Source organism: Peromyscus californicus, unplaced genomic scaffold (assembly GCF_007827085.1).
Source record: "Peromyscus californicus insignis strain IS unplaced genomic scaffold, ASM782708v3 Scaffold_21__1_contigs__length_65335640, whole genome shotgun sequence".
Lineage (NCBI taxonomy): Eukaryota > Metazoa > Chordata > Mammalia > Rodentia > Cricetidae > Peromyscus > Peromyscus californicus.
Genome location: NW_026294514.1, coordinates 39130140 through 39157581, shown reverse-complemented (window position 1 = coordinate 39157581; position 27442 = coordinate 39130140). Strand labels below are relative to the sequence as shown.

The 27442-nt window shown below is 42.8% G+C and overlaps 1 protein-coding gene across 11 annotated transcripts in view; it reads left to right on the top strand.

Moving 5' to 3' along the window:
- The window catches only part of Dlgap1 (DLG associated protein 1), an 823903-nt gene that overhangs the window by 488381 nt on the left and 308080 nt on the right, over positions 1-27442 (top strand). For all 11 annotated transcript variants that reach the window (XM_052750118.1, XM_052750116.1, XM_052750115.1 and 8 more), the window contains one exon: positions 25280-26323. In XM_052750118.1, coding sequence (XP_052606078.1) covers positions 25349-26323 — 975 coding nt within the window. In that variant the 5' untranslated portion in view covers positions 25280-25348. The remainder of the gene's footprint in view (positions 1-25279; positions 26324-27442) is intronic.

Genomic DNA, 27442 nt, shown 5'->3' with positions numbered 1-27442 from the left:
TATTCATTCCAGCAAGCACATGTTCCTTCACAGTGAGCAGTATTCTATTTACCAAGCAACTTAAAAGTGAGCAAATGCCTTCTTGGCTGTTCTGAATGGTCTGCCCATCAGTGGGTACATATGTGGAACATGTGTCTCCATAGAGAAGTAGCTAGTAAGGATCCCTCTTGCTCTTCTTTGCATACTCGCTACTTCTTATCCCTATCACCCAGCCTCAGAGAAAGGGGGTTTATTTTTTTCTATGAGATAATATATGCAGAATCAGTCCATTCAACAAATGTTTATTGAGAGCTGCTGATTAGCTGAACACTCTGCCAGGAATAATCAAATGTGCATAAGCTTCAGACTTCATCCTAAAGGGTTAGACAGTACATATCAAACTGTCCTCGGTGTGGCACAAAGTAGGTTTCTAGTGAACTTTCTGGGTGCCGGGCAGAACACAAGTTTACCTGAAGGCATTTTCCATCCACAACTTTCTAATGGGTTTGCTCCAATTGTGTTCATCTAAAGCTTTTCCAGCTCACAGCTGGAGAAACTAAACTCTGGAGTGTTTAACTGCCTCATCCTCAAGCAATTCATGGGTCAAAACCAAGATTAACACCAGGACTCCCTTTATTCCCAACAAGCAATGGTCCTTATAGGTTTTAAAGCAATCATGTCCCATCTCTACTGAGCCTTTTCATTGGTGGTCATTTTTATAATCAATTGATGTCATCAAAAAGATTCCTACTCTCATTTCTTCAATATTTTCATATATTTAGAATATGAGTATCCCTCCAAACCTTTTATTTTATCTAGGAGAAGAGTGAGTCACTCCATTGAGGCTTGAGGCACATACAGCTCCCAGTCAACTTCTCAAAGCTGCGTAGGCAAACACTAGCAGATGGTGAAGATGCCTAGTCACCCACAGTCACCCATGTTGCCCTTATTCCAAGAAGCTATTGTTAGTTTTGATTGTTCTGGAGTCCACTATGAAGATTTTTGAAACTATCATCCACCTGAAGTCATGGAGTCAAATACTTAGCTTTTGTTTCATCTCTCTGGTTATCCAATTTGAACTTAGCCTGTGGGAAGCAACACAATTTAATGGTTCAAAGTGTTAATAGTTGGTTTTTAAAAACAAAAATTCAACCACACTTACTGCTTTGTCTTAAGTCACTAAATTTCTCTCTCAATTTCCTCTCATTCTACAGTGTACATTGCTAACAGAGAAGTTATCAACAATTGTATTCTGTCTTCATTTCTTTGAGAACAGAGATGTGGGGGAGAAAGCTGTCTTTGAGCACAAGATAGAAACTCGAATCTCTGCCTTTGTGAGATGTTATCATTCAAATAAAGACATGGCAATGTGCATGGACACTGGAAATCAGTATTTTAACTATTCTTTAAGAACAGCTAAGAATACTGGAGAGCATGCCACATTTGTTCTTTCTTATGGTCTATTACCTATAAGTTTTTAATCATGAAAAAAAACCAGCAACAATGACTTCCTGTCTCCACATGTAGGAGAGATCACTCCCAAGAACTTCCCACTGAGCCCAATAGAACTATCAGAGATCAAGAAAGCTACAATTTTATCCATGTGGACCCTGACTTTACACTGGTACTAAAGGAGGAGAGGGAACGTATTTCTCCCAGGAAACTCAGAGCTGGTTAAGCACACCACAGTATGATATTGAGTCAAGAGGAAAAGCTTGTGTGTGCAATGCCTATCTCTAATATAGATATGTTCAGCATTCTCTTGGTAAATAGAAATATAAAATTATCAAAAAGACACTTTTGCAAGTGTGCAACAGAAATCAAATACTGCAACCTGTGTGTGACACACTGAAGGACAGCTGTGAACTGGGACTTCCATGTCCCTGCTCTTCAATGAACTGACTATCTGTTCTCTATTAACACTGAAAGAGCTAGGAAAAACAGACATCTATAAAAGTGAACTGCCACAAGATTTTGTTTTATTTAAATACTCTCTTAGTTGAATAGAAATGATGATTATCATTAATCATTTAAAAACAAAAGGCAGGAAAATATCCAAGTAGTAATGTCAAACACTAGTCTCCAGCCTGTATGCTTGTACACATTCTGTCCCTTTTAGACCAACTTGAGAAGACTGTACATTGTGGTGACTTGCTCATCTTGCTTCATTCAGAATGTGACCCATAGAATAATGTGATATAAAAGTTCATCTTAACTTTATTCTGAGTCTGACCCAAACCTAACTGCCATCCTGTGTAGTTGGAAGTTTCTCCAATCCTGCCTTGCTCAACAGTCCTGACAAATCTCTCCCACCTGCGTCCCACAGCCACTTGGTCCCAAATAAGCACACAGAGGTTGATATTATTTACAAACTCTATGGCCTATGGGTCAGGCTTCCTGTTAGCTAGCTCTTATAACTTAACTCAGCCCATTTCTATTAATCTATATATTGCCACGTGGGCATGGCATGACCGGTCTGCTGGCATGTGGCTCCTTCAGTGGCGGGCTAGACTCTCCCCTGACTCCACCCTTCTACCACCAAACCTTATCCTACCCTGCCATAGGCCAATGCAGCTTTATTTATCAACCAATCGGAGCAACATGTTCACAGTGTACAGAAAGACATCCCAAATCAGTGTTATAACTATTCTTTAAGAATAGCTAAGAATACTGGATAGCATGCCACATTTGTTCATTCTTATTTATTCTGAGTTAGACTGAAACCTAACTGCCATCCTATCCAGCTCTTTCTTGGTTTATGTGACCTCTCTCTCTCTCTCTCTCTCTCTCTCTCTCTCTCTCTCTCTCTCTCTCTCTCTCTCTCTGTGTGTGTGTGTGTGTGTGTGTGTGTGTGTGTGTGTGTGTGTGTGTGTGTGTGTTTCACTGGGAATTGAACCTAGAACCTTCACATGCTTAGTAAGCACTCTACTACTGAGCCATGGCCCCAGACCTCCTTTTACTTTTAATTTTGCAATAGAGTCCTACTCATTGCATAGGCTGGTCTTGAGCTTACTCTATATCCTCTTGCCTCTCAAGGAGCTAGAATTACAGCTAGAATAACTGTACCACCAGGCCCAGCTGATCTTAGGTTTTGACTCCAAGAATTTAGGGGATAAAAATCTGCCAATATGATACTGGTTTTAATATATGACAGGCCTTGTTTGCCTAGGATTAGAAAATCTCACATGGAAAGACCAACAGCTGGTTCTGGTTGCTTAGTACAGAAACTTCTTTATCACTCTTTGCCTCTTCTAGCAAAAGGCTGATGTGACAGTGAACACTCCTAGGAAATAATTAGATGATCACCACCATGTCTTAGATCTTCCAATCTGAACAAAACCGGTCTTCTGGTTGTGCTCATCAATGTTGCCTCCACGTACTGGACCATGTGCTTTGTCTGTACCAGTTTCTGCAACTCAGCTACAGTTCCCTCAACATAAACTACCTTGTTGCCGGCACTGTGAAGGACAAAGTTGACAAGACTTCCTGCTACTATGAGCTAGTTTTTCAGCGGAAACATACAGGTCTTTGCTCTCAGGCGGCATTTATTACTCAAGATGTAGGGAATGCCTCTGCTACATCTTGATGTTTCACATATACTTTTGTAAGTTTATGACTTTTCATGTAATTTATTAATAATAATATTCTGCTTAATTCAAAATTGGATGGTAAATACAAATCATACATTTAAGGATGTCTTCCTGATTAGGAAAAAAGTGTTAGAGGACATATCAAAATACTTTATTTATCACCTCTTAAGAGGGCAAGCAGGAATATATATAATCTTTTTAAAAATATGACTGCTGAAATATGAGTTAAGCAATGGTAGCAATAGACATGCTAGAGTGGACAGGAAGGCTCACAGGGCCTCAGCCCCACACAAAGATCTACAGGCAGCTAAGGAGTGCTGAGAGTGGAAGAAACAGTCTTCCCCAGGGAAGGGCTCACTAATCGGCTACCCGATACGAAAGGGTCAGCCCTGGAAACATACAGACAAGTAACATGATACTGACTGAGCAGGTTGATTTTATGTTAAGAATATGTATGTCTACACATGTAACAATTAATGAGAAAAGAGTCCATGGTTTGAAAGAGAACAAGGAGGAAATATGTGAGAGAGTTTGGAAGGAGGAAAGAGAATGGGAAATAATGTAATTATATTATAACCCAAAAAATAAAAGAAAGGAGTAGAATAAATAAAAATATATGACTTTCTATAGAAGTGACTGCTGGCCTGAGTCATACATCAGACATCCCAGAGACATTTTGATGATATAAACAGCCAAGCAAAACTCAAGTTTTCAGGAGTGGGAGTCAGGAATTTGCAATTTTTCAAGATAACTGGTGAGAATCTCAGTCCCAGCTAGCCAGAGTTGAGACAAAACTTCTCTAGTTGTGCACTGTTTTCAAGGTGTTGAGTCAATAATGAATAGACATAGTTTTCAATTCCCATATAACAATTGCCTCTAAATAATGCATAATGAGATCACTTATCTCTTTCCTAAATATGTCATGTTCTTCACTGTCACTATGCCCCTCCGCCTCACCACACTGTCTCTGCGTTCTCTGTTCCTGTCCCTTTGCCCGTGAGCCAAGCGAACAGAGAATTGTCTGCTTCTGTGTTCAGTCAGTACAATGCCTGGAACATTGGCACTGGGTGTGCATTAAAAATAACAGCAGGAACTGCTTGTTGCTTTCAGACACCAACAAACCCTTTCAATGCAGGTAGAGATGGTTTAAAACCCACAGGGACAGGTCATAGAATGTAGTCGCGCCAAATCTTCTACAACTGAAAGCACATGTATCACTTGAAGACCGCAATTCCAGTTAAACCAGTAAACTCATAATACTGTGTCTGTCCACAGGGTCACAGGTCTCTATAGGGTTCTGTCGTTTAGATAAGTGTTTGGTCATACTGAGTGTCCTCTGTCGTTCTGGGAGGCGGGTGATCTCAGCATGTCTGATACAGATTGTCTTCACAGCCTGTGCTGCTAGACTTAGGAACAGGAGCTTGCTCCCATTTCCCCTTGTCATTGACATCTACTGAGAGGCAGGGAGGCCAGCCTGCAGGTCCCCTGAATCTCCATTTGTTGAAGATGTCCGTGGTCTTTACTGCAGCCTTTGGTCTCGGATAAAGGGGTACACATGTGTTCCCCCACCCAGCTCTTACCTCCCTCAGATGCTTCCAGCACTTCTGCACCTGCTCAGGAATCATCGCCTTCCTCATGCCCTACCCAAGAACTGAGAGCCTCTGAGGTCACTCATTCCCCCAGGTCATCCTCAGGCCCTCACCAAGGACGATTTTGACTCATGCCAAAAGTGAAGGTTTTCTCGGTTTCCATCTCTCTAAGCTCAAGAATTCAAGCAAGGGATCTGGAATACTCCCCAGACCTGTCTTTTGTGAGCAACTCTACTTCCACACCAGGTTTGGACCGTAGGTGTAGACCGGGTGATACATGAGTTTTCTAGTAGCATCAGCTGCTATTCATAGTGTTTTTCAAACTGAGGTCAAGAAATAATTTAGTGTTCATGGCCAGCATTATTTTTTTAGTGAAATAGGATTTAGTGGGGGATAGAATGGCATCACAGGGCATAGAATCAAATATCCAAATTCAAATACAAATTTGAGATTCCCAGTAGAAATTCTTACATCTCACTTTCCTGGTGAGAAAGCCCAGTGATCTCTCCCATGCTGCTCAGTGCTGCAGACACCAGCTCCCTCCTGAGTGAAAGTCTAGTTGCCTCTCACTCATGCATCTAGGAGCTTTGATCAGAGGCCCCACAAGCCCCTCTGTGGCACCTTTCCTGGTAAGCCTTGCCATCCAGTCTAGCTCAAATAGTAAAGGAAGTTAAGAAAGGAAAACACACAAAAAGTGCAGTTGAAAACATACCTGTCATGTGGGCCCTGAATATCTTTAAATGTTTAGACACATGCTGACAATTCCCCTAAACTGATTTATCTAACTAGTAAGCTATTCATAAAAGATAAATGAAGGACCCTGTAAAGATGCTTTCCCTAAATGTTTAGTTATCTAAAAACATAATGTATAACTTTCTCATTGAAGAGCTCAAGAGTTACCTCTCTCTCATTATTCACATTTGTGATATGTATCTGAAAACTGAAGTCTTGGTTTCTTTAGATGTAGGCATACAGAGCAGTTTGAATGCAGTCTCTTTGTAAATGTTCAGTATGTCCATTTGTGTCATCCACAACTGCTTCTGTAACAATTCCTAAAAATTTATCTGAAATTTTCATACATGAGTCTTCTATATTTGCATCATATCCACCCCTGCCTCTCTCCACTCCAACTTCTCTCATATCCTTACCACTCTCCAATTTATGACCTCTTCTGTAGCTTGAGTTTTCCTGCCTGGCCCACAGTCAGGACAAATTTCTCTCACCTGCCAGTCCCACAGCCACTCAGACCCGACCAAGTAAACACAGAGACTTATATTGCTTACAAACTGTATGGCCGTGGCAGGCTTCTTGCTAACTGTTCTTACAGCTTAAATTAATCCATTTCCATTAATCTATACCTTGCCACATGGCTCGTGGCTTACCGGCATCTTCACATGCTGTTTGTCATCGTGGCGGCTGGCAGTGTCTCTCTGACTCAGCCTTCCACTTCCCAGCTTTATTCTCCTCCTTGTCCCGCCTATACTTCCTGCCTAGCCAATGGCCAATCAGTGTTTTATTTATTGACTAATCAGCAACACATTTGCCATACAGAACATCCCACAGCACTCTTCTTCTGTAATTGCTGCCACACACCCAACACACACATCCGAAACAAACATACATACACAAACAACACACATACACCCCCACACACATACATACACACATATACACAGGCACACACATAATACATACATGCACACATACATACACCTACACACATACATACATACACACACACACACACACACACACACACACACACACACACACACACACACCAAACACACACACCCTACTCCAACTACATGTGTTTGTTTTGGACTGACCACTTAGGATTGGGGTCCCATTCCTGAAGAATAAGGCTCCTCTCCCCATCAACAACCACTGACTGCCTGTAGCTTTTCATCAAGGTGTGCAACAGCTTTTAACACCTCATTATCTAGCTGTCTTTGCAAAGCTTTCCAGATAATGTTTAGAGAAATTACTCTTCTGCGCCCATACTCTACCTTTTTCAAATATTTAATTAAGCTGGATAGCTATAACTTTAGCAGCTTCAAAACCTCTTATCCATAGGACCCAAAAGTCTTATGGGAAATTTATGACTAAGGTGGAGAGACAACAAATCACAATCTGTTCCATCATTTGTAAGATGGAAGACTCAGCAGAGATATGTGACCCCTCTGGTGTATTCAAGAACCATCGTTCTGAAAAGTGACAGGGAATCTTCTCCAGAAAAATACATTCCCATAAGTGAGATGTGAGACTGAGTAGTATGGGGGGAAAATGTTCAATGATCTGTAATTTTGCAGAATACCAGAATGAAGATGTTAAAAGGGTCTCTTTACTGCAGAACGCCAGTCTTTCAAGAGGTACATGGGTGTGGTGGTTTGAATAGGAATGGCCCCTACAGACTCGTGTATTTGAATGCTTGGTGCTAGAGAGAGTAGCACTATTAAGAGGTGTGGCCTTGCTGACGTGCATGTGGCCTTGTTTAAGGAAGTGTGTCAGTGAGGATGGGCTTTGATGTTTCAGAGGCTCAAGCCAGACCAAGTGGCTTACTGTCTCTTCTTGCTTCCTGTGGATCGAAATATAGAACTCTCAGCTCCTTCTGCAGCACCGTGTCTGCCTGCACACTGCCATGCTTCCCACCATGATGATAATGGACTAAACCTCTGAACTGTAAGCCAACCCCAATTAAATGTTTTTCTTTATAAGTGTTGCTGTGGTCATGATGTCTCTTCACAGCAATGGAAACTCCAACTAAGACAGGAGGCCATAGATAGTAAGGTTCCTGGGGCTAACTTGACCAGCCTCCTAGGCAAACCAGGCAGGCCAGTGAGAGACTTTGCCTCAAAGAACTAGGTCGGCATGGGTAAGATGCCTTAGTGGGTAAAGTCACTTGCCACCAAACTGAGCAACCTGAGTCTGACCCCCAGATCCTACATGGTGGAAGGAGCAAACTGACTCCAAGAAGTTGTACACACACACACACACACACACACACACACACACTGGTAAATAAATATTAAATAAAAGGTAGATACCATCTGAAGAAAAGCACCCAAAGTTTGCCTCCCACCTCCACATGCATGGGCCCTCTCACACACACATTCACACAGAGGACTAGGAATCTTATAGATATATGCACCCTCACTCATACATTCACCCACAGGAATATATACTAGGCATATACAAAAATGCATACACATACACATACACACACACACACACACACACACACACACACACACACACACACACATACACACACACATTTACCAGTAGAATATGTGCCCCCACATACATACATACACACACAGAGAAAAATTGCCAAAAGAATGGGTGTCATTTTTAAAAGACAAAGCTGGAATTACATCAGAGGGAGGATGTAGATCAGCAAGAACCATCTCTGGATATCATACTACATACCAAGTGGTGGACATGCCCCACTGTTGTGTTTATAAGGAAATTTTGTATGAGATATATATGTATAAAACTTCCAAATTGTTTTTATAATTTCCTGGGCTCCTCATACTACACAAATATATTTCTAGGATCCTGATTTATTTTTAAAGTTTCTGTGAGATCTACACAGAGAAAAGGAAATAAATTAACATGATGATAATTTAAAAACTTAATTAATAAAGGACAGGATTGCTAAGGAACCTTACAAATCTATATACATTCAACAATCCAGACAAACATACTGTCTATACCAAATGAGTAAGGCACAGGGTTTTGTTCATTTTATGCTTTTATGTACAAGATGTCAGTAAACAAAAAGGTATTTTTAAAAACAATAAAGGACACAAACCCTCTGAAGGAGTTTAAAAAAACTTGAGCCCTATCACCTAGCAACTTTATAAATTTCTTCCTTTGTAGAAAGAAGGTATTTGCTCTCCACAGCTTTGTTTTGGTTGTGAAATCCATCTGTTTTCAAACAATGGTTCATTAAATGCTTGAAGCACATGGGGTCAAATTTTCTTGATTTGAAGAGGTCCATTGATCATAACTGAAGACCCACTGAATGGCAGCTCCAAGAACAGTTATGACTGAATCTGTTACAGTCCATCTCTGTAGAATGAGGTTCCAAGGAGACAAGACAACATCTCTCTTGGAAATAAATCAAATAAAGGTTCCCTGGAATAAACGAACATTCAGCTATAGAATGAAGTCTTTGGATTTGGTTTTGGTTTGTTGTGTTATTTGCATGGCCAATAACTCATGCTCACTGCAGTGGAGACAGCCTTCTCATTGCAGTGGAAACAGCCTTCTCACTGCAGTGGAGACAGCCTGCTCACTGCAGTGGAGACAGCCTGCTCACTTCATGCAATTGCTGATGCTCAAAGTCTTTGCTCTAGGGCAGCTTTAGTTCAGGGAACTGAAACTGCAAGAGTAGCTGTGTTCACTTCACTAACAGCCTGAGCAGGAGAGATAAGCAAGCACAACAACAGATGACATAGTAGCTAGAAAAAGTCACTGTGCTGAGTGGCTTGAGGGTTCCGCTGGCCACCTGAGAGGTTGAGGCATTCTTATTAGACTTCTGCCTCCGTTCACTATTGTTTAGGAGTTAAATCTTACTTCTGGGTGTTAATTTAATTCCTACCCCTTGGTTCTTCCTTCCTATTGCCAAATCCTCAAAGCCCATCTTTAGTTTCTAAGACAATCAAACAAAGGGCAGTGTTTCTAGGCTGAGCATAAATGCTACCTACAATAAAGTAACGGTGTAGGTGGTAAAATATTGCCATATGTAGGACCTGGAAGGCTGTGGGCCAGAGGCCAGATCCTTTTTCCTGTCAGCCACACACCTCTTAGAGGAGCCCATGTGTCCCACAGCCACTAATCCTATCTGACCAACTCCAACATTTCATCATGGTTCCATTTTTATGATTTTAGCAGATTATAAAGTTCATTGCTGATAAATAGAAAACTGGCGTAAAGTAGCAAGAACAACCCTAACTGTAACCTGACTCACAGTGGGAAGAATGATGACAAGAAAGCCGGCAGTTGACAATCGGAAACATGGCCAAACCTCGTTGGGAATGCTCAGACCTCAGTGTGGTCAGTGGCGACAGTTTCGGAGAATGAATAAGCATTATCTAGGCAGATAAGAGCATTTCCCATATAGAGGAAATGAATACTGTCCACCGCATCATAAAGGGAGGGCAGAGGGGGGATGCTAAAGAAAACTCTTAAGACATATAGTGATTGTAACCATGGAGATAATGGATCAGTAAGGGCCTGTGGGGATGAGGCTTGACCATACAAGGTATCTAGATGATGGTGATGGTGGTGGTGGTGGTGGTGGTGGTGGTGGTGGTGGTGGTGGTGGTGACGATGATGATAGTGATTGAAATGGACACAATTTTGCACAGAGATGGAGCAGCCTGAGATTAAGGGGTTAGAAAGATTGTCCAGGAGGAGAAACAAGGAAGGCACCATGGGAACCTTTGTATCATTTCTACATGACACTTCCTTGGCCCTTTATGTTGCTGCCAGCTCCCACATGAAAAGGGTATCCCGAGGCAGCACCTGTGCCATGTTAGAAGATAGCTTCCTGAGACTGAATTCCTTTGACTTCTGGCTAGTCTAGTCATGTATGGAGCCTCCTACACCGCAAAGACATAATCTCCCTCTCATAAATGGAGAATCCAGTCTAATTCATTTGTGGGACCTGAAAGTGAGCCAACAGGCTTATGGGTCACTCAGTGTTAGTTGAACACTCACTCTGTAACTAGCACTGGGCAAGCAGCCAAGGGATTCTCGTTTAGAAGAGAGACAGAGCAACGTACAAGTAACTGTTCTCCACTAACATAATGCTTAAAAATGCTAAAATGGTATTTCCAGAATCCTGATTCCTAAAAGTACAGGAATCAGTACAAACAAGAGAAATAGCAAAGGTTCCTGAGAAGAGCTGCATGTTATCTGATGAGAAAAACCAACCATCTCAGGCATTGATAAAAACGTCCTGATGAGTTACCTCGATGGGAAAGACAAGCTGTGTTGCTAGGTAGACTTCAGGTCTCTGATGAACTTCGCAACAGAAGCAGGTGTCTTCAGAACAGTGCTCTAATGACTCTCAGATACAGTCTCCCACCGTGACTGTTTGCTCCTGGCTCCCTGTCCATTTTTGCAGAGTTCATTTTCATTCCTAAAACTCTTTTTCCCTACGACTTCTTTGTTGGGATTTGCTTTATTAGTTGGCTTTAGTTTTGGTTTTGCATGCGTGTAGTGACCCAGAGAAATTCCCAAGTTCAGAACAAAAGTAAATCTTGAGGGAAAGCTAACATTAAATAGTTCCAAAGCAATTGCCTCATTGGAAAGATGCAGGAAGCTGACCATGTTTAAAATGGGTGACAGGGCCGCTGAAATGGCTCCGCAAGATAAAGTCCATGCCTGCTGACCTGAGTTCAATTCCCAGGTCTCACATAGAACAAGGAGAGGACTCATTCCTTTTAGTTGTCCTCCACAAACAAAATAGGTCATAACATATACATATACCCACAAATAAATAAATAAATAAATAAATAAATAAATAAATAAATAAATAAATAAATATGAGAAAATTAAAAGAGATGGTGGTCAAGGATCTCAGCAACATTACTCTTTCAAGTTAGAAGGTTGGATGTCCCTAAAGGTGAGCAGCAGCACAGAGAAGCAAGCAGTCTCCTTCCCAAGTTAAATATACCTGACACTGAAATGAAGCTGAGTAAAGCTTGAGGCAGTGGAAAAGACATTTTGTAAAATCCAATCAGGCCTCGACCCAGCACACCGACAGTAAGAGGTAGGCTAAGAGCAGCTCAGACTTCGGTTCATTTGGTTCATTTCCTCAGCAGGCAAAGGTTTCCTCAACACAGAAAAGCACTGCTTTGCTCTAGCAACAGCCACTCACATTGCCATTGCCCTTGGAAGCTGCTTCTTAGCCGACTTACATGCTCAGTGCTCAACTTGATCACATCACAAGTAATTCATGCTTAGATCCCTGCTGAAATTGCAGGCTAACCATTTATGTGGCCTGGAAATGAAGCGTATACACCTATTTAGATGGATATTCATCTTGACACTCGTGTAGAGAAAGAAAACGAAGCCCTTTTTAAATATATAAATAAACATATGTATTTTGTATGTGCATGCCTGAGTTGCATATACCTGTACTGTGTGCACATAGGAGCCCGTGGAGGTCGGAAGTGGCATTGGATCCTCTAGAACTGAGCTAGAAGCCAGGTTTGAAACAAAAGGTCCCTGTCTTCAGAGATGTACAGAACATTTTCTGCAATGGTTTCCACGTTATTGCCATTGAAAAATTTCTGTAATGGTTTCCTCAATTATTGCTATTGTAACTGGAGAGACTCACTGCTGAGGAGGCTAAGGAAGGATGAATGAGCCTCTTCCAGGCAGCTGCAGCTTGGGGGGCAGGGGTGGGGGCGGAATGGTAGACGGATGAAAGAGCAAAGTAGGTGCTAGCCATCTTCATTAGCTGTTGCTCAATACTCAACAATTAGCACCATACCTCAGCTTTGTGTGGCACCTGTACAGCAAATACACTGTTTCTACAATGGTGCTGCTTGTTTCATTTATAAATTAGCACAATTTATAAGTAAAACGTGTTTCACATGCAAGAGACTCCTAATTATGTGTTTGGCTAATGCTTGCTAAGTGCATGCAATATTTGGAGGGGGGAGCTTACCCATAGAGCTTACCCATAGTAAAGGAGTACTGGTGAGCACCCCGCCCCGTGCCTGCATGTTCTGCAGAGAGAGAGGTGCATGCAGGGAAATAATTGATAGCAGGTATTCCTAGAACTTGATGAAAGGGGAAATAATATCCAATAAGAAAACACAGAAGGCACATGTTCTGTGTATTGCATTCAACAAATGCTTCACCAACCCATACTGTTACATTTCCTAGCCCCAATCATTGTCATTATGGGACCAGTACAAACCTTGCCGTAGAATTTGTTCATTCTTGGGGACCATCCCATAAACTGTGTGAGTGGGTCCAGCAAGCTGGGTCTTAACAGGTCTTCTATCAGGTTCTGATGCACACTCTTGTTTGACAACCTCTATTACATTCAACATGTGGTGTCCCGAGTGGGGAAGACATAGATTAGTGTTAAAGAACACAGAGCTACCTAGACGTGGATATGCTGCTCCAGTGTAGTGCATTTCCATGAAGGGTTGCATGGCTTATAAGATTGTATGTATTCTCAAATAGAGTAAGGAGAAGAGCTTAAGGAAATATAATGCAGCTAGACTAAAAGTAGAAAAGTAATAGAACCACTGTTGTATTTTCGTAACTTTCCCAATAACCTTCATGGTGTTGAAGCTGAGGGAACCCACTGTGGCTGATCTAGAAACGCCCTTGTCTCACAGGAGCACTGTATCTCCAAGCTGAAAGGCAGGTGCTAAGAACACAGGTCTGCTAATGCTAAAAACCTGAATGGAATTCCACCCATGTACCTCATTCAAGGCATTCTTTGTTGGGGTGCATCATATCCCCCCCAAAAAAAACCAATATGGTAAGTGTAGCTGTTTTAGGTAAGGCCCTTAATGGAGAGCAGTAGCTTAACATCCAAAAACAGTTCCTTAAAAGGAACCTAGCAAAAGGACTAAATGACGTCGGGTTTGTAGGTCTCAGAGGCTCTGGCCAGTGCATTTGTAGAATTATCAAAGACCTTGTCAAAGGCAGAAAATGGAAACCCTGAAAACTTAAGAGGAACCAAGCATTGTGGTGCATGCCTATAGTCCCAGCAGGAGGAAGCAGGGACAGGAGGATCACCACAAATTTGAAGTCAGTCTGGTCTACGCAGCAAGTTCCAACCAATCAGAGCTATGGCTGCATAATGAGAGCTTGTCCTTAAAATAAAAACACGATCACACAAAAGGTGAAGCAATGAGATTTAAAAATACACAGAAGCATCCACCCTGCCCGGAGAATCTTGTCTCTGAAGCATGTGCTGCTCTAACTTTTCTAGATGGAGATGTCTCAGTATTCCTTAACTTTTGCATCTCCCAGACTTCTTTCTTCCAAATGTGGCTTTTGACTTGCCACATTACGTGTGCAACACATACCACACAATTCAGTGCTTGATTAGATTCTGACTTGTATTATCCCGTGATTGTCACATCTATGTGATTTATTTTTTTCAGCTAAATGATAAATTAGATAAGGCCTATCCTTTCCATATTTCCTTCAGCCAAGTAATGCTTCAGAGGGAGGCTATATTTGTACCTGCTTGGAGGAAGGAATGAGAATTTTCTTGATGAATGGAAGTGAGTCTTGCAGGGGCATGCAGCGCAGAGCACAGCGTGGCATCTGGGGGATGGGGGTGTTGCAGGGAGTGCAGCATTGCCAGAGCATAAGAAGAGCAGGGTGGACAGGAGAGAAGACTGTCTGGAGGGCAGGTTGCAGATCATGGAGCTGCCTACTGTGGGCCATATTGAAAGATTGACTTTATACCCTGTGGGTATAGGGGAACAATTGAAAGCTTAAGAATGAGATAATCAAATAATGAATAATATACTATAAGTCTGCTGTTAGCATTACCAAAGACTGTGTGTGTGTCTGTTTATCTGTGTGTGTCTGTGTCTATGTCTGCATCTCTGGGTCTGTGTCTCTGTGTCTGAGTGTGTCTGTGTCTGTGTGTGTGTCTCCTTTTCTGCATCTCTGTGTCTGTGTAAATGTGCATCTGTGTCTCTGTGTCTGTATATGTGTCTGTATTTGTGTGTCTCTGTGTGTCTGTGTCTGAATGTGTATCTGTGAGTATTTGTGTATCTGTGTGTGTCTGTGTCTGTGTGTGTCTATGTCTGTGTGTGTCTCTGTGTGTATCTGTGTGTGTGTTTGTGTATCTGTGTGTGTCTCTGTGTCTGTGAGTGTGTATCTGTGTCTCTGGTGTGTGTCTGTGTCTGCGTGAATGTGTGTTAAAGGTGATAAGACTAGTTATTATAACACACTAGTTGAAAGCATTCTGCATTCAAAATTTACTAATTCATGATTTGGGGTTAAGTCATTTAATTTTTGAAAGTTTATGTCTTTATCCAAAGAGCACAATAACCACCCCTTACACAGAATTTAACTTTTCACAATTTCAGTTACTCCATAGTCAACTGCCTGAAATAGTGAGTGAAGTTCTCAGAAATAAACAGTTTGTGAGTTTTAAATCGTGTGTGCTTTCCTGGTACGCTGAAATTTCTTGCCTGCTCCATCCTGCCTGGTGTGTGAGTCATCCTTCTATCCAGTGTGTCCATGTTGTATGCACTACCTGACTGCTAGTCACTGGGTAGCCGTCTCAGATATCAGATTGGGTCTTGCGTTATCCTAGTAACCATGATCTTTATTTTATATGTTTTTAATAATTCCCTAAAGAGAAAGAGTAGAAATGCTGGCAATCTTGATTTGCCAAAGAGAAGGATTTTCCTTTAGGTGAAAAGATGAACGTTAATGATGTAATAATGAAAGGAAAAAGAATCACGTGCTGAAGTTTCTAATAACTATAGCACTTTATGGTTGCTGGTTTCATATTGTTCCCAATTTCTAAGTTAAACTTATACAAGTGTGTATAGGAGAAACCACAGCCTATCCAGGGTTCAATACGGTCAAAGATTCCAGGCATCTATCAGGGGTCTTAGAATACATCCTCCTTGGGTAAGTAGGGAGTGCTAGAGTTCCTACCATATAGGATTATTTAATAATTAGCTATGATACCATACATTCAGGTGGAATGTGCTGATATGTAGCTCAAAATGTTCTCTTGGTAGGTGATTACTAGAGGCACAAACCCCAATTGTTTTTACTCAGTTAGCTTTTATTGGTCCTTTTTCCAGCCAAGACCTGACAAATGAAGAACGATTGATTTGGGTTCAAGGATTTAGAATATCTGTAACAGAATAATTCAGATAGTATTTGTAATAGGCTTTGAGACTAGAGTTGAGATTGGTACTAGTTCTACCCGCAGGGACGTTTGGCAGCCTGTGTGGAAGTACAAGAAAGATGAGGACATCGCCTTTGGCCTCTATTCTCCAGGAAAGTATATCATAGAGCAGAAGAGATGACAGGATGTGTGACCTGCTGTGCCTCCTGGGCCATAAGGCTAGAGAAGAGGAAAGAGTTGAGGAAATAGAAGAAGCTACAATGAGAGCTGGCAGAGACAGGAAGAACACGAGTAAAGGAATATGAGGAAAAAATGGAAGAGGGGATGTTGAAAATGCGATGTTACGAACCTCAATTCCTTTCATAGTGCTCAGCGCACACTATGCAAATAGTAATTTCTTAAGACATAATTTGAGTTATGTGTGTTTGATGTGGTTCCATGCCAGAAATCTGAAAGGACATATGGACTGAAGCCTCGCTGGCTACTTCTGTCTGTCAGAACTTCGATCCTAGGACTTTAATCCAGAAACAAACTCCTTCTCTACCTACAAACATGTTTCTAGAATGTTTAGTGGAGATGAATTTGTTTGTTGAGAATTTAAGATTGGGTATACAAATCCTCAAGAGAAGAAACATTGGTACCAAGGTGAAAAAAAGTGAAAAAGAAGCTTAGTTGTTTGACAAACAAAGGTTTAAATGAAGCACTTTGAAAATCCCCCGATGATGGAAACAGAAGGAAGGAACGGAGTTTCAGGAGTCAGGAGTCTGATCTGCACTAACGTTAACCACTGTAGAAGCCAAGGAAGCCAAACTCACCAGAAGAAAGTGAGAAGATGCTGAGAATAACTGCTCTTGTCTTCTCTGTAGCGTGTCGCCATCTCCTTGTCAAGGAGGGGGACCACCAATGAGCATTCTCCAAGGGTGGATATAAAACCTGAATGAGTGTCCATAATGTATCACGCTCAATAAACAGGTTTGTGTGAAGACACCTTAGCCAATCCCAAGGGAGCTGATGCTAAGGACTCACATTGTGTCCACTTGAACGCAGACTATTGGCCGTGGCTCTGGTATGCTTGCAGTTACCCCAACTTTGAAGAGGGCTTCCATTTATGTACGTATATGAGCTTTTCTGGGCTACCATGTTTCTGCCACAAACAGCTACAAGATCTCAGCTACACTGGGCAGAGAACTGACTGCCTAGACCAAAGAGATTTGGGAGACATTTTTTTTCTATTATTTATCCCCAGGGCTATATAGATTCTAGACTGATTCCTCTCTTTATACTCTCTGCTTCTGCAGACCCAGTGGCCTCACTGTCCCATAGCTTAAAGAGCAGATAACTCTTCCATCCTATGGTGCCCATTTAGATGTTCCTTTCCTTGACCTTGCCTAAGCTCACAAAGGTCCACTGACTGGGAATATTTCCACTTGATTCGCTAGAGGAAACATCTGGCTCCCTCAATTAAGAACAAATGTCCCTGAGTTTGGTTTTCAAACTGCCCAGTCAGCTCGGAAAACATGGTGATTGCCTCAACAGACCCAGTCAGGGTGTCCTCAGCAGATGCTGGGGGTGGGAGAAAAATTCCCAAGTGCAGCTGCCGACTGAATGACTATCACAAAAGGACCTCACTTGCAGGCACTTTGAGGCCTCAGAACTCAGAAAAGTAGAATTGCGTTACAAGCTCGGTAAGACAAGCAGATGCATTTAAAAGAGGAGATAGTAAAAGAAACCATGATTCAGAGGGTGTGTGTGTGTGTGTGTGTGTGTGTGTGTGTGTGTGTGTTCTAACTGTGAAGTTGCTTGTCTCGAATATGCCAGCACAGGCTCACCAGACTCTTTAGCTAGTTATGAGAAATGCAGACAAAAATAACTCCGTTTTTATCAGAGGCTATTTTCCGAGTTGCATTGTTGCGGTGCTTTTAACTGTCATTGTCTCCAATTTCCCCGTCTTCCATCGCAGCTGGCTTGTATCCCGTGGAACAGCTCTAATCTGTCATTGTTCTCTGTTTGTTCTTGATGAGGCAGTCGCTTGCAAGTGTTTCTCCACTTTTTCTGTAGATGCGGATGGTTTTTAGTCTTCCCTGTCAATATTCTGAAGCAGCTGTACCCCAAAAGATAAGACATTCCCCTCCCTATAGTACCTCTGAAAAGAGCATTTGTTGACCATTGCAGATCAAGGTGATCACACTCTCTTGTCTCACTCCCGGGGCATCCATCTATAAGGCTTAGCTGAGACAATCAAGCCTGGAAAGCCAGTGAAAACAGTCCCACGAAGAGTATGCCCCCTGGTTTCCTCAGAGGAAAGACAGCCATCATTACCTCTGTCTATCCCAAATGCGTGTGGCTTATTACAATTTGCGACCTTAGTGGTCTCCACATAAAAATCTTCTGCTAAGCTCTGTGATGTTTTTCCCAAACAGCAGCAAGGCTGTAGCAATATTAACAGTGGCCCGCCAGCCTTTCTCAAGGACTCATCCCCACCATTTGATTCTCAAAAGCTGTTGCAAAACTGCCTTTTGCAAGCTCGGTGAGGCGACTGTGATTTGGTGCCCACTGTGACTAAATTGGAGATGGTTGCGGCTATTTGTTTTGTTCTTTTGTCCAATAGCAAATCTTTTTGAGAGAGAAATGCCCCTGATTCAAAGAAGCATTCACAAAATCAAACCGCAGGTGATTAGGATAGCAATTAATGTTAATGAAAAGCCAAAGTACATTCTGCATGTATAAAATGGCTCAGCATTGTGCTTTGAATAACATAATTGGAGTATTTCACACAGTGTGTACTCAAAGGTGCTCCACTCATGTCTGCATGCCTTTAAGTATACAATTCCATCTTTATTACTATAATGAAATATGTTAGTCTGGGTACTGATTTTAAAAAGAGGCTTCTTTAGTTCACAGGCTTGGAGGCTGCCCATAGAACCAGGTTTTATTTTAAGTAGATGAAAAAAATTGCTAGAGAAAGCTGGATCCTCCACCTGGAGTATTTTGTTCTTTCTAGAAAAGGTACAGGATGTGTTCAGGCTATGGTAGGAACATCCCTATTTGGCTGAGAGACCAGGAATTGGGGAACTACCCTGCTAGCCAGGACATCACCATGCTCCCTTAGGGTGTTCCTTCCTCCCCTTCATTCTTCTCTCCTGAAATAATTGCTCCCTTAGACCTTCTTGTTCCCCCTACCTTAAATTTATTCTCTAGGAACAAGCACAAAAATCTTTAGCACACCTATGATCATGCCACTAGCTCATTTAAATCTTCAAGTGAAGTGTGATCACCTGCAAGGTATGGTTCTACATCACGGCATAGCTTTCATGGCCTCCATAACTGGGCTTCAGATGCTCTAACTCATTCCCAAGGAAGTGGGACAGTGGCGCAAACCAAACAGAAGTCTGTTTGCTCTCACGGAAACAAGACACTAGGGGATATGGCACTCTGTAGGGACTAGAACCTTTATTTTGTATTCCACCCATGCTCAATAGGTAATATTCGTATCGTGGTATAAGACCACAGCCTGACCAGCCCTCAGATCTGCATTTTAATCAGAGGAAGAGTGAAAGAAAACTTTGCTTTTGAGATCTTTTCCAGAAATGGCACGTGTCATTAGCAACTAGATTCCATTAGTCAGAATTAGTCACCTATGCTCATCAAGGGACATTGGGAAGTGTGGTCATTAGTCAAGGATAGGTTGTTCTTTTTGATGTGAGAACCTTTTATTTCTTCTTATTTCAATGTGATAATCTGGTATAAGAAAGTCACAGGCAGATGGAAGAAAGCCAAAATGGTAGTTTGACCCTGAAAGAATTCATAAAGATTGCCTCTTCCCATTGCCTTACTCCACCAGAGCATGACACTCTGTTCTCTGAGGCAGGACTCCCACGTTGTTCGTGACACAGTTTGTGGTTGCATGTCTGCCAGCCCTCACTAAGTAAAATGGCGAAAGGCCTTCAGTTGACTCTTCTCTGTGGGTAGAAGAAAAATCAAAACAAGCAGCTCTAAATAAAGACATGCACAGAAATCAAAATGAAATAAAGGAAATGAGGAATCACCTGCTTTCGAGGGACATTTTCCCCCGTCAGCATCTTCTACTGTGCAGTTGGGTTGTTTGTTTCGTTGGTTCTCATAAATTATCTACCTAGAGATTTTCCTTTGCAGTACTCAATCGTTCTTGCTTCAGTCATCATCCGTGCAGCAATACTTCTGCTCCAGGTGCAGGGATTCAGTGAAAAACAATGTGCCTGTCACAGTAAGCTCCTCTCACGGTCACCAGTAGAGCAACAAATTCTCCAAGCCAAGCACCAGGACGTAGGATCTGATGGCAAAATTGAACCTAGAGAACAACAAAGAATAATTTTTTGAAGTCATAGTGAACAAGAAAGAATTACATGCAATCACTGTAGCCATAGAAACCCTTCACGGAGACATGTTGACCACACTCCACAGCCTTGCTCAGTGAGAAAGGCAAAAGAGGCAGTTTCTCCTTTCTATTTTCAGAAATTGTTACAGCCAATTGAAACCTCATTCAAACCACTAGCAACTTCCTTCTCCAAGAATGCATTAAATGAGGAGAGTCATGAGTTAGCTTTTCTCATGCCTTGTGTCTTTCTGAGTGGATCATAACCCCCTTCAGCCAGAAGGATTCTCTGAATGCATTCGGTCATGTTTGCAGCAGCAAGCCCTAGATTTTGCACATGAGCAATGCTCAGTTAATGCTTTATACTGATGCTGTTGGCTACACCACAGGTAGGAGATAGTGGTGCCCATGGATGCCACTTATAAACATCAATTAGAAGGGTAATAAACAGGAGTCATGGAGAGAGGTGTGCTAGAAAAGGGAGGCTATGAAGCATGAGAAAAGAGAACTCAACATCTCCATGGTAGGTGTCAGCCACAATTATCTATCCATGGTCAATGACATTAGGATGTTATATCATCTGTCTCACTCAACAGGAAGTGGCCAAGTGTGCTGCTGTAGGTTTTTTTTTTTTTTTGGCGGGGGGGGGGGGGGGGGGCGTTTCAAGACAGAGTTTCTCTGTGTAGTTTTGGTGCCTGTCATGGATCTCACTCTGTAGAGCAGGCTGGCCTCGAACTCACAAAGATCCGCCTGACTCTGCCTCCCAAGTAGTGGGATTAAAGGCATGAGCCACCATCGCCCAGCTGTGCTGCTGTAATTTCTAACCACAAATTTATCTATTTTCCTTTTAAAATGGAAAGAGGGTAGAAGACAGTGTAAGATCTTCTACAGGGAAAGCCAAGCTGATAATCTCTTGACCTTGACTAGAAAAAGAGATTTAGCATTTTAAAGTATTTATGAGAGTGCAGTGCCATTATTATGACCTTACTTACCATGGCATAGAGCAGAGGTTCTCAACCTTCCTAGTGCTGTGACCCTTTAATACCATTCTTCATGTTGTGGAGACCTCTCCCAACTGTAAAATTACTTCATTGCTATCTCATAACTATAATTTTACTGCTCTTATGAATTGTAATGTAAATATCTGATATGTAGGATATTTGATGTGCAACCCCTGTGAGGGTTGTGACCACAGGTTGAGAACCCCGGACATAGGAAATGACTACAAGCTCAATGTCCCTTCACAAGCAGGAAGAAGGGAGAAGTGAGTTACTGTAGTCAGCCCTGATAAAATTCACTAGCCTCTTGGAAGATTCAGGCTCTTAACCCACTTAAAGTTTAGTAAATACCATACTGTGTATGTTTAATTTACACAAATTATCGTTAGTTATATCATGTAATGTAATTCATCATTGATGGCCATAAAAAGACTCTCCATTTTCTCTGTCTGTCCTCAGGTACTATCATATTCCATAAAATGTTGCTCACACATTAAAATGATTATTGAATACCTGGTTGAAATAATATTGAACATTTTAGAATAAATCCATGTCTTCAACTCTTCCAATTTCACATTTCATTTAGTACAAAATATCTACCCAAGACACAGCTGCTTCAGAGGACAAGCCTCATCTCATGTTAATTTATATGTTGAGAACCAAGTCAGCATAGTCTTGAAATGTATTACATGAGTATAAGCCTCCAGGACTATCCCCTTTTTAGCTTATTTGTTTATATTTATTTATTTAGCACAGTACTGGAGAATATACCCAAGGCGTCTCTCATGCTCGGCAAGCACTCTACCACCTAGCTGTTTCCTTAGCTCTATCTTTAAAGTTAAGTCCATATTTGAAAAACCAAAACTGCCCTCCATGAAATCTGGTTAATAGACAAATGCTTTCTCATAAGTTAGCTTGTGCTGTAGCTTTGCTAAAGACGTATATTTAACCCCTAGATTAAATAGATCCTTTCCTGCCGTATCCACTGCTACCATCATCACAGGTTCATAGGAAGATTGTCCCAGGATTTCCATTGTTAGTAGCGTCTCTTCAGTGGAAGATTTTATTTATAGCCTCTTCCTGATCCACTTCTATCATAAATCTTGAGTTCCTTTCTATGTCTTTGGGTCTCTCTGTCTGTCTCTGTTTCTCTGTCTCTCTGTCTCTCTCTCTCTCTCTCTCTCTCTCTCTCTCTCTCTCTCTCTCTGTCTCTCTCTCTCTCTCTCTGTCTCTCTCTCTCTCTGTCTCTTCTCCCCCAGACATACCATCTTTGTGTAGACATTCTTTGGACCAGAAAAAGTTCCTAGACTTTAACTTCCAGGCCAGTAGAACTCAGGACCCATGGGAGGCAGAAGTAAAAATCTAAGAGGTACAAGAGTACAGCTCACCTGCCATCTTCTGCCTCACTGACACGACTGATTCCTTCGTGCCTGGGAAATGGCTCCCCCGTCTTCCCTGTATGGCCACATTGTCACTGAACAGCTGCTACTTGAATCATACTATGGACCGACCACCTGCGGAAATTCTGCATGCATGCGTTATCAATGATTAAGTATTTACACTGTACTTGAGATTGGATAGATGAACTGAGTCTCTGCCTTCCTAATTTAGTAAACTAACCAATCTCAAAAGACCGATAGTTAAAATTTCCCATCAGTAGTTTTGAACTCTTAAGTCATGACATGGGAGGGATCACTTAACTGACATGTTCAAGGCACCAGGCTCAATCCTGAGCAGCAACAGACAGAAAATAAAAGAATGAGTGAGGAGCCTCAGGGGACGTAGACATAGACAGCATTGCCGTGAACTCGCAAATGCCATGTGTCCCCTGGAAAAGGCAGGCTTGGACCTCTCTGAAGTCCATGTCTTTCTTCATGAGGCCAGGTACGTGCATTTTAGCCTGCCCTGTGTGCTCACTAGCCATTTATCTTTCCATTTTTGAAAATCTGAAATGACATTTTTGAATTGGCTTTCCAGAACAATGCTTAAAATGGCAATTTTTATACTGTAGGAAGCTTCTTCTTTTTTTTGTAAGTTTTAAGCCAACTGTCAGGATGACCTCAGTCAGGGCCTGCAGAGCACACTGTGTTAAAGTCAAAAGAAAATAAAGTTCCCTGCTGGAGCCACAAGGCTGTTTCCAGAGCTTGGGGACATCCTGAGCTCAGACATGAACTCAGTGTGAGCTCCCACTACATGAACTGTAGGAGCTAAGTCTCCTGCAGACTAAGTTGATCTTGAGGCCCAGAGTCTTCTGTTCAGGTCCTTACGACCAAGAGCCTTTCAGTCTCTGGTCATTCTGCTTTCAATTGTGAACATTTAGCCAAAAACCTTAAACCAGGGTGTTAGCCCTCCTTCACCATGGCAAATTAACCAGGAAAATCAACTTAATAAAAGAGGATTTGTTTAGGCTCCTGTTCTTGGAGAGGTGAGGTGCTAGCTCACTTAGCCCTGTGGATTTGGACCTGTGGTGGAGTGGCACATCATGGTAGATACGTATGACAGAGGAAGCCTATTTATCCCACAGCAGCCAGTAATTAAAAAGAGCAGGAGCTGGAAGGAGCCTAGATCACAGTATTTCCCAATGACCTCACTTCCTCCCCAGAAGCTCCACCTACCAAAGTATCCATGGCCTACCAATGACACTGCAGGCCAACAGCCAAGCCCTCAACACACTGACCTTTGGAGTTATTTAGGATCCAAACCATGGCAACCAGAAGACATGACATGAGACTCAGTCAGTACACTTCCTTCCTTACTCTGTTTAGAGGACACTTGGCTCTCTGAGAACAGAAATACATGGGCAGATTCCCCCATATCTCTGGTCTGTTCGTCTTGCTATCTGCAGCTGATTAATATATGGGCTTGTATTAAACATTAATGTTATTAGTATGTAAATACATAATTGTATTTAACATTAACACTAATATGTTTGGGTACTATAATTATTCCTACAGAATTCCAAACAGAAAGTTAGGACGGACAGAATGATACAAAGTCATGTCCTAATGATTTAATGTGCCACAGGCTCCTTTTGTTCATCTTTTTTTTTAGTCTCCCCCCGCCCACCCTTACAGAATGCTTTCTTTGTGCCTGTAGTAATGGCTTGTTGCTAACAGGAAGATATACAAGTGACGAAGCATTAAGCCAGGCTGCAAGGAACTTTGGCAGGGAAAGACCAAAACAAACAGTCCTTTGGGTTCTAGGGAGTGGATACTGTAAAATCACAATACAAAACTGTCTCTGCCATGGTGCCAGGGTTTCCACAGAAACCTAGCCCTGTAGATATGCTACATTGTGATTAACATGTAAAGAGTTGGGGCCAGAGGCTGAATACTGCTGAGTGCAATTTCCAGGATCGAATTTGGGCAGCTCACAATCACCTGTAACTCCAGCTCCAAAGGATACCATACCTTTGGTTTCAGCTGACATCAGCGTGTGCCTATATACGTACTCCCACACCTAAACATGATAAGATTTTTTTTTTAATCATGGGAAGAAGAAAAGCAAGGGAAAGATACATTGAGCTACTGGGATCATAAAGGAAAACAGAGTTACTGTGTCAAAGAACTTGGAAACGATTTCAGCCCAGTGTTTTAGTACTCCAGCGTGATCCCATCTCTCAGGCTGAGGCAGGATTGAGCACTCCAGCCTGGGCTGTGCAGCAAGAATCTGTCTCAGAAAACAAAACAACAGTAAGATTGCATTTCACAGTTTCCTTGTCCCATAGTTCCTTCCACCCTTACAAAGGTGAAAGAGACCTTTCCATTAATGCACGAAAGCTGCTTTTAGGAACAGCTTGGGGTCCCTCAGAAACCCAGCAGTAGTGTGGAGCCACAGAAAGAACCGTTTACACCTACCAAGGGAAGAGCTAACTTTATGCCTTGTTCTTCACCCCTCAGGTCTTTGCCCAAGACGGGTCTGGAACTTAACGGGGTTCCCATGACCCCTGCGATTGCTTCCAGTCAGCGATGAAAGGGTTATCGGGTAGCCGCAGCCACCACCACGGGATCACCTGCGAGTCGGCCTGTGACTCACTCTCACACCACTCAGACCACAAGCCGTACCTGCTGAGCCCGGTGGACCACCACCCTGCGGACCATCCCTACTACACCCAGCGGAATTCCTTCCAGGCCGAGTGCGTGGGACCCTTCAGTGACCCGCTGGCCAGCAGCACCTTCCCACGCAGGCACTACACCTCGCAGCAGGAGCTGAAGGACGAGAGTGCCCTGGTGCCACGCACACTGGCCACCAAGGCGAATCGCATCCCCGCCAACCTGCTGGATCAGTTTGAAAGGCAGCTGCCCCTCAGCCGGGATGGCTACCACACGCTACAGTACAAGCGCACCGCTGTGGAGCATCGCAGCGATAGCCCCGGCCGCATCCGGCACCTGGTCCACTCGGTCCAGAAGCTCTTTACCAAGTCGCATTCCCTGGAAGGGCCATCCAAAGGCAGTGTCAATGGGGGCAAGGCCAGCCCCGATGAGTCGCAAACTGTGAGATATGGCAAGCGCAGCAAGAGCAAGGAGAGGCGTTCAGAGTCCAAGGCCAGATCCAATGCCTCCAACGCCTCCCCCACCTCTCCCAGCTGGTGGAGCTCAGATGACAACCTGGATGGCGACATGTGCCTCTACCACACGCCGTCGGGTGTGATGACCATGGGCAGGTGCCCTGACCGCTCTGCTTCACAGTACTTCATGGAAGCCTACAACACCATCAGCGAGCAGGCGGTGAAGGCCTCCCGGAGTAACAATGACGTCAAGTGCTCCACCTGTGCTAACCTGCCCGTCAGTCTGGATGCCCCTCTTCTGAAGAAGAGTGCCTGGTCCTCCACTCTCACCGTGAGCAGAGCCCGAGAGGTTTACCAGAAAGCCTCGGTGAACATGGATCAGGCCATGGTGAAGTCCGAGGCATGTCAACAAGAACGGTCCTGCCAGTACCTACAGGTACTATCTATGTTCAATGATAGATGTTGTGAAATTGCTCCTGACTCGGTTATTGTGGTCTTTGCTCCTGGGTTCTAGTCTTGTCTCTATTCAGAACTGTCTATATAAACTCAAGCAGATTATTTATTATTTCAGTGAGTAATGGCAGCTATCGGGAAAATTCAAGGAAGCACATGCAACCAGCTTCCCCTGGTTCTCTTAAGATATTAGGCAGTGTGCACACATCTTCCTTATGGCAGTGATTATCCCCAGCCCACCCCGCTTCTAAGACACAGAAAACCAGGATGTTACCCTGCAGAGGTGGAGACAGAAGGAGGCAGTTTGGGGACCTGATAAGCACAGCTGCAGAAGCCCAGGACAACAGAGGAGAGGAGGGTGAAGGGGAGACATCAGTGCATAAAATACAATTAGTGTCAGCATGTAAATCCCACACACAGCCTCCAAGGCAGGCTGCTCTTCCCTTTCCACTTCTGCTTCTGTTCTCCCTTCTGCCTCCAGCTGCCTTCCACAAGATTCACCTGGATAAAAATATCGGCGAGGGCAGGCAGAGATACCTTCCCTCTCCCCTCCCTCCAGTATTATTCTTCCTGAGACACAATGCTCCCCGCAGAATGACCCTCATGGTTTTCCCCCAATTTCAGAGCATCTCTGTCTCTCTTTCTTTCCTGATGTCCCTGTCTTTCAGTGAAAGTTTTTACTAGACCTTAAAAGCAGCATGCCATAATCATCTCCATTCTCTCCTTCTGAAGAAATACAAGAAGAAATTCTTCCAGTGAGAATGTGGTCATTTTTCCCTCATTAAACTCTTTCTGATAAATACAGCTTTCTTGGGAGTACCTATCCCAAGCCCTGAGAATATCCTAGGTTGGCAGTCCTGAGCAAAGACAAGGCCCATGCCTGAACTTTAGAAGAAGTTACCATGTCACAAATACATGTTAGTATTTTCTACTTAAAAAGTAGGATTGCCTAGTTTACTGTACGATTGTTCTGTATATAAATAAACATCAAAAGAAGCTAGAGAAATTTCTCAGTGGTTAAGAGCACTGGCTGCTCTTGCAGAGGATCCAGGTTCAGTTCCCAGCATCCACATAGTGGTTTGCAACCATCTGTTAACTCCGG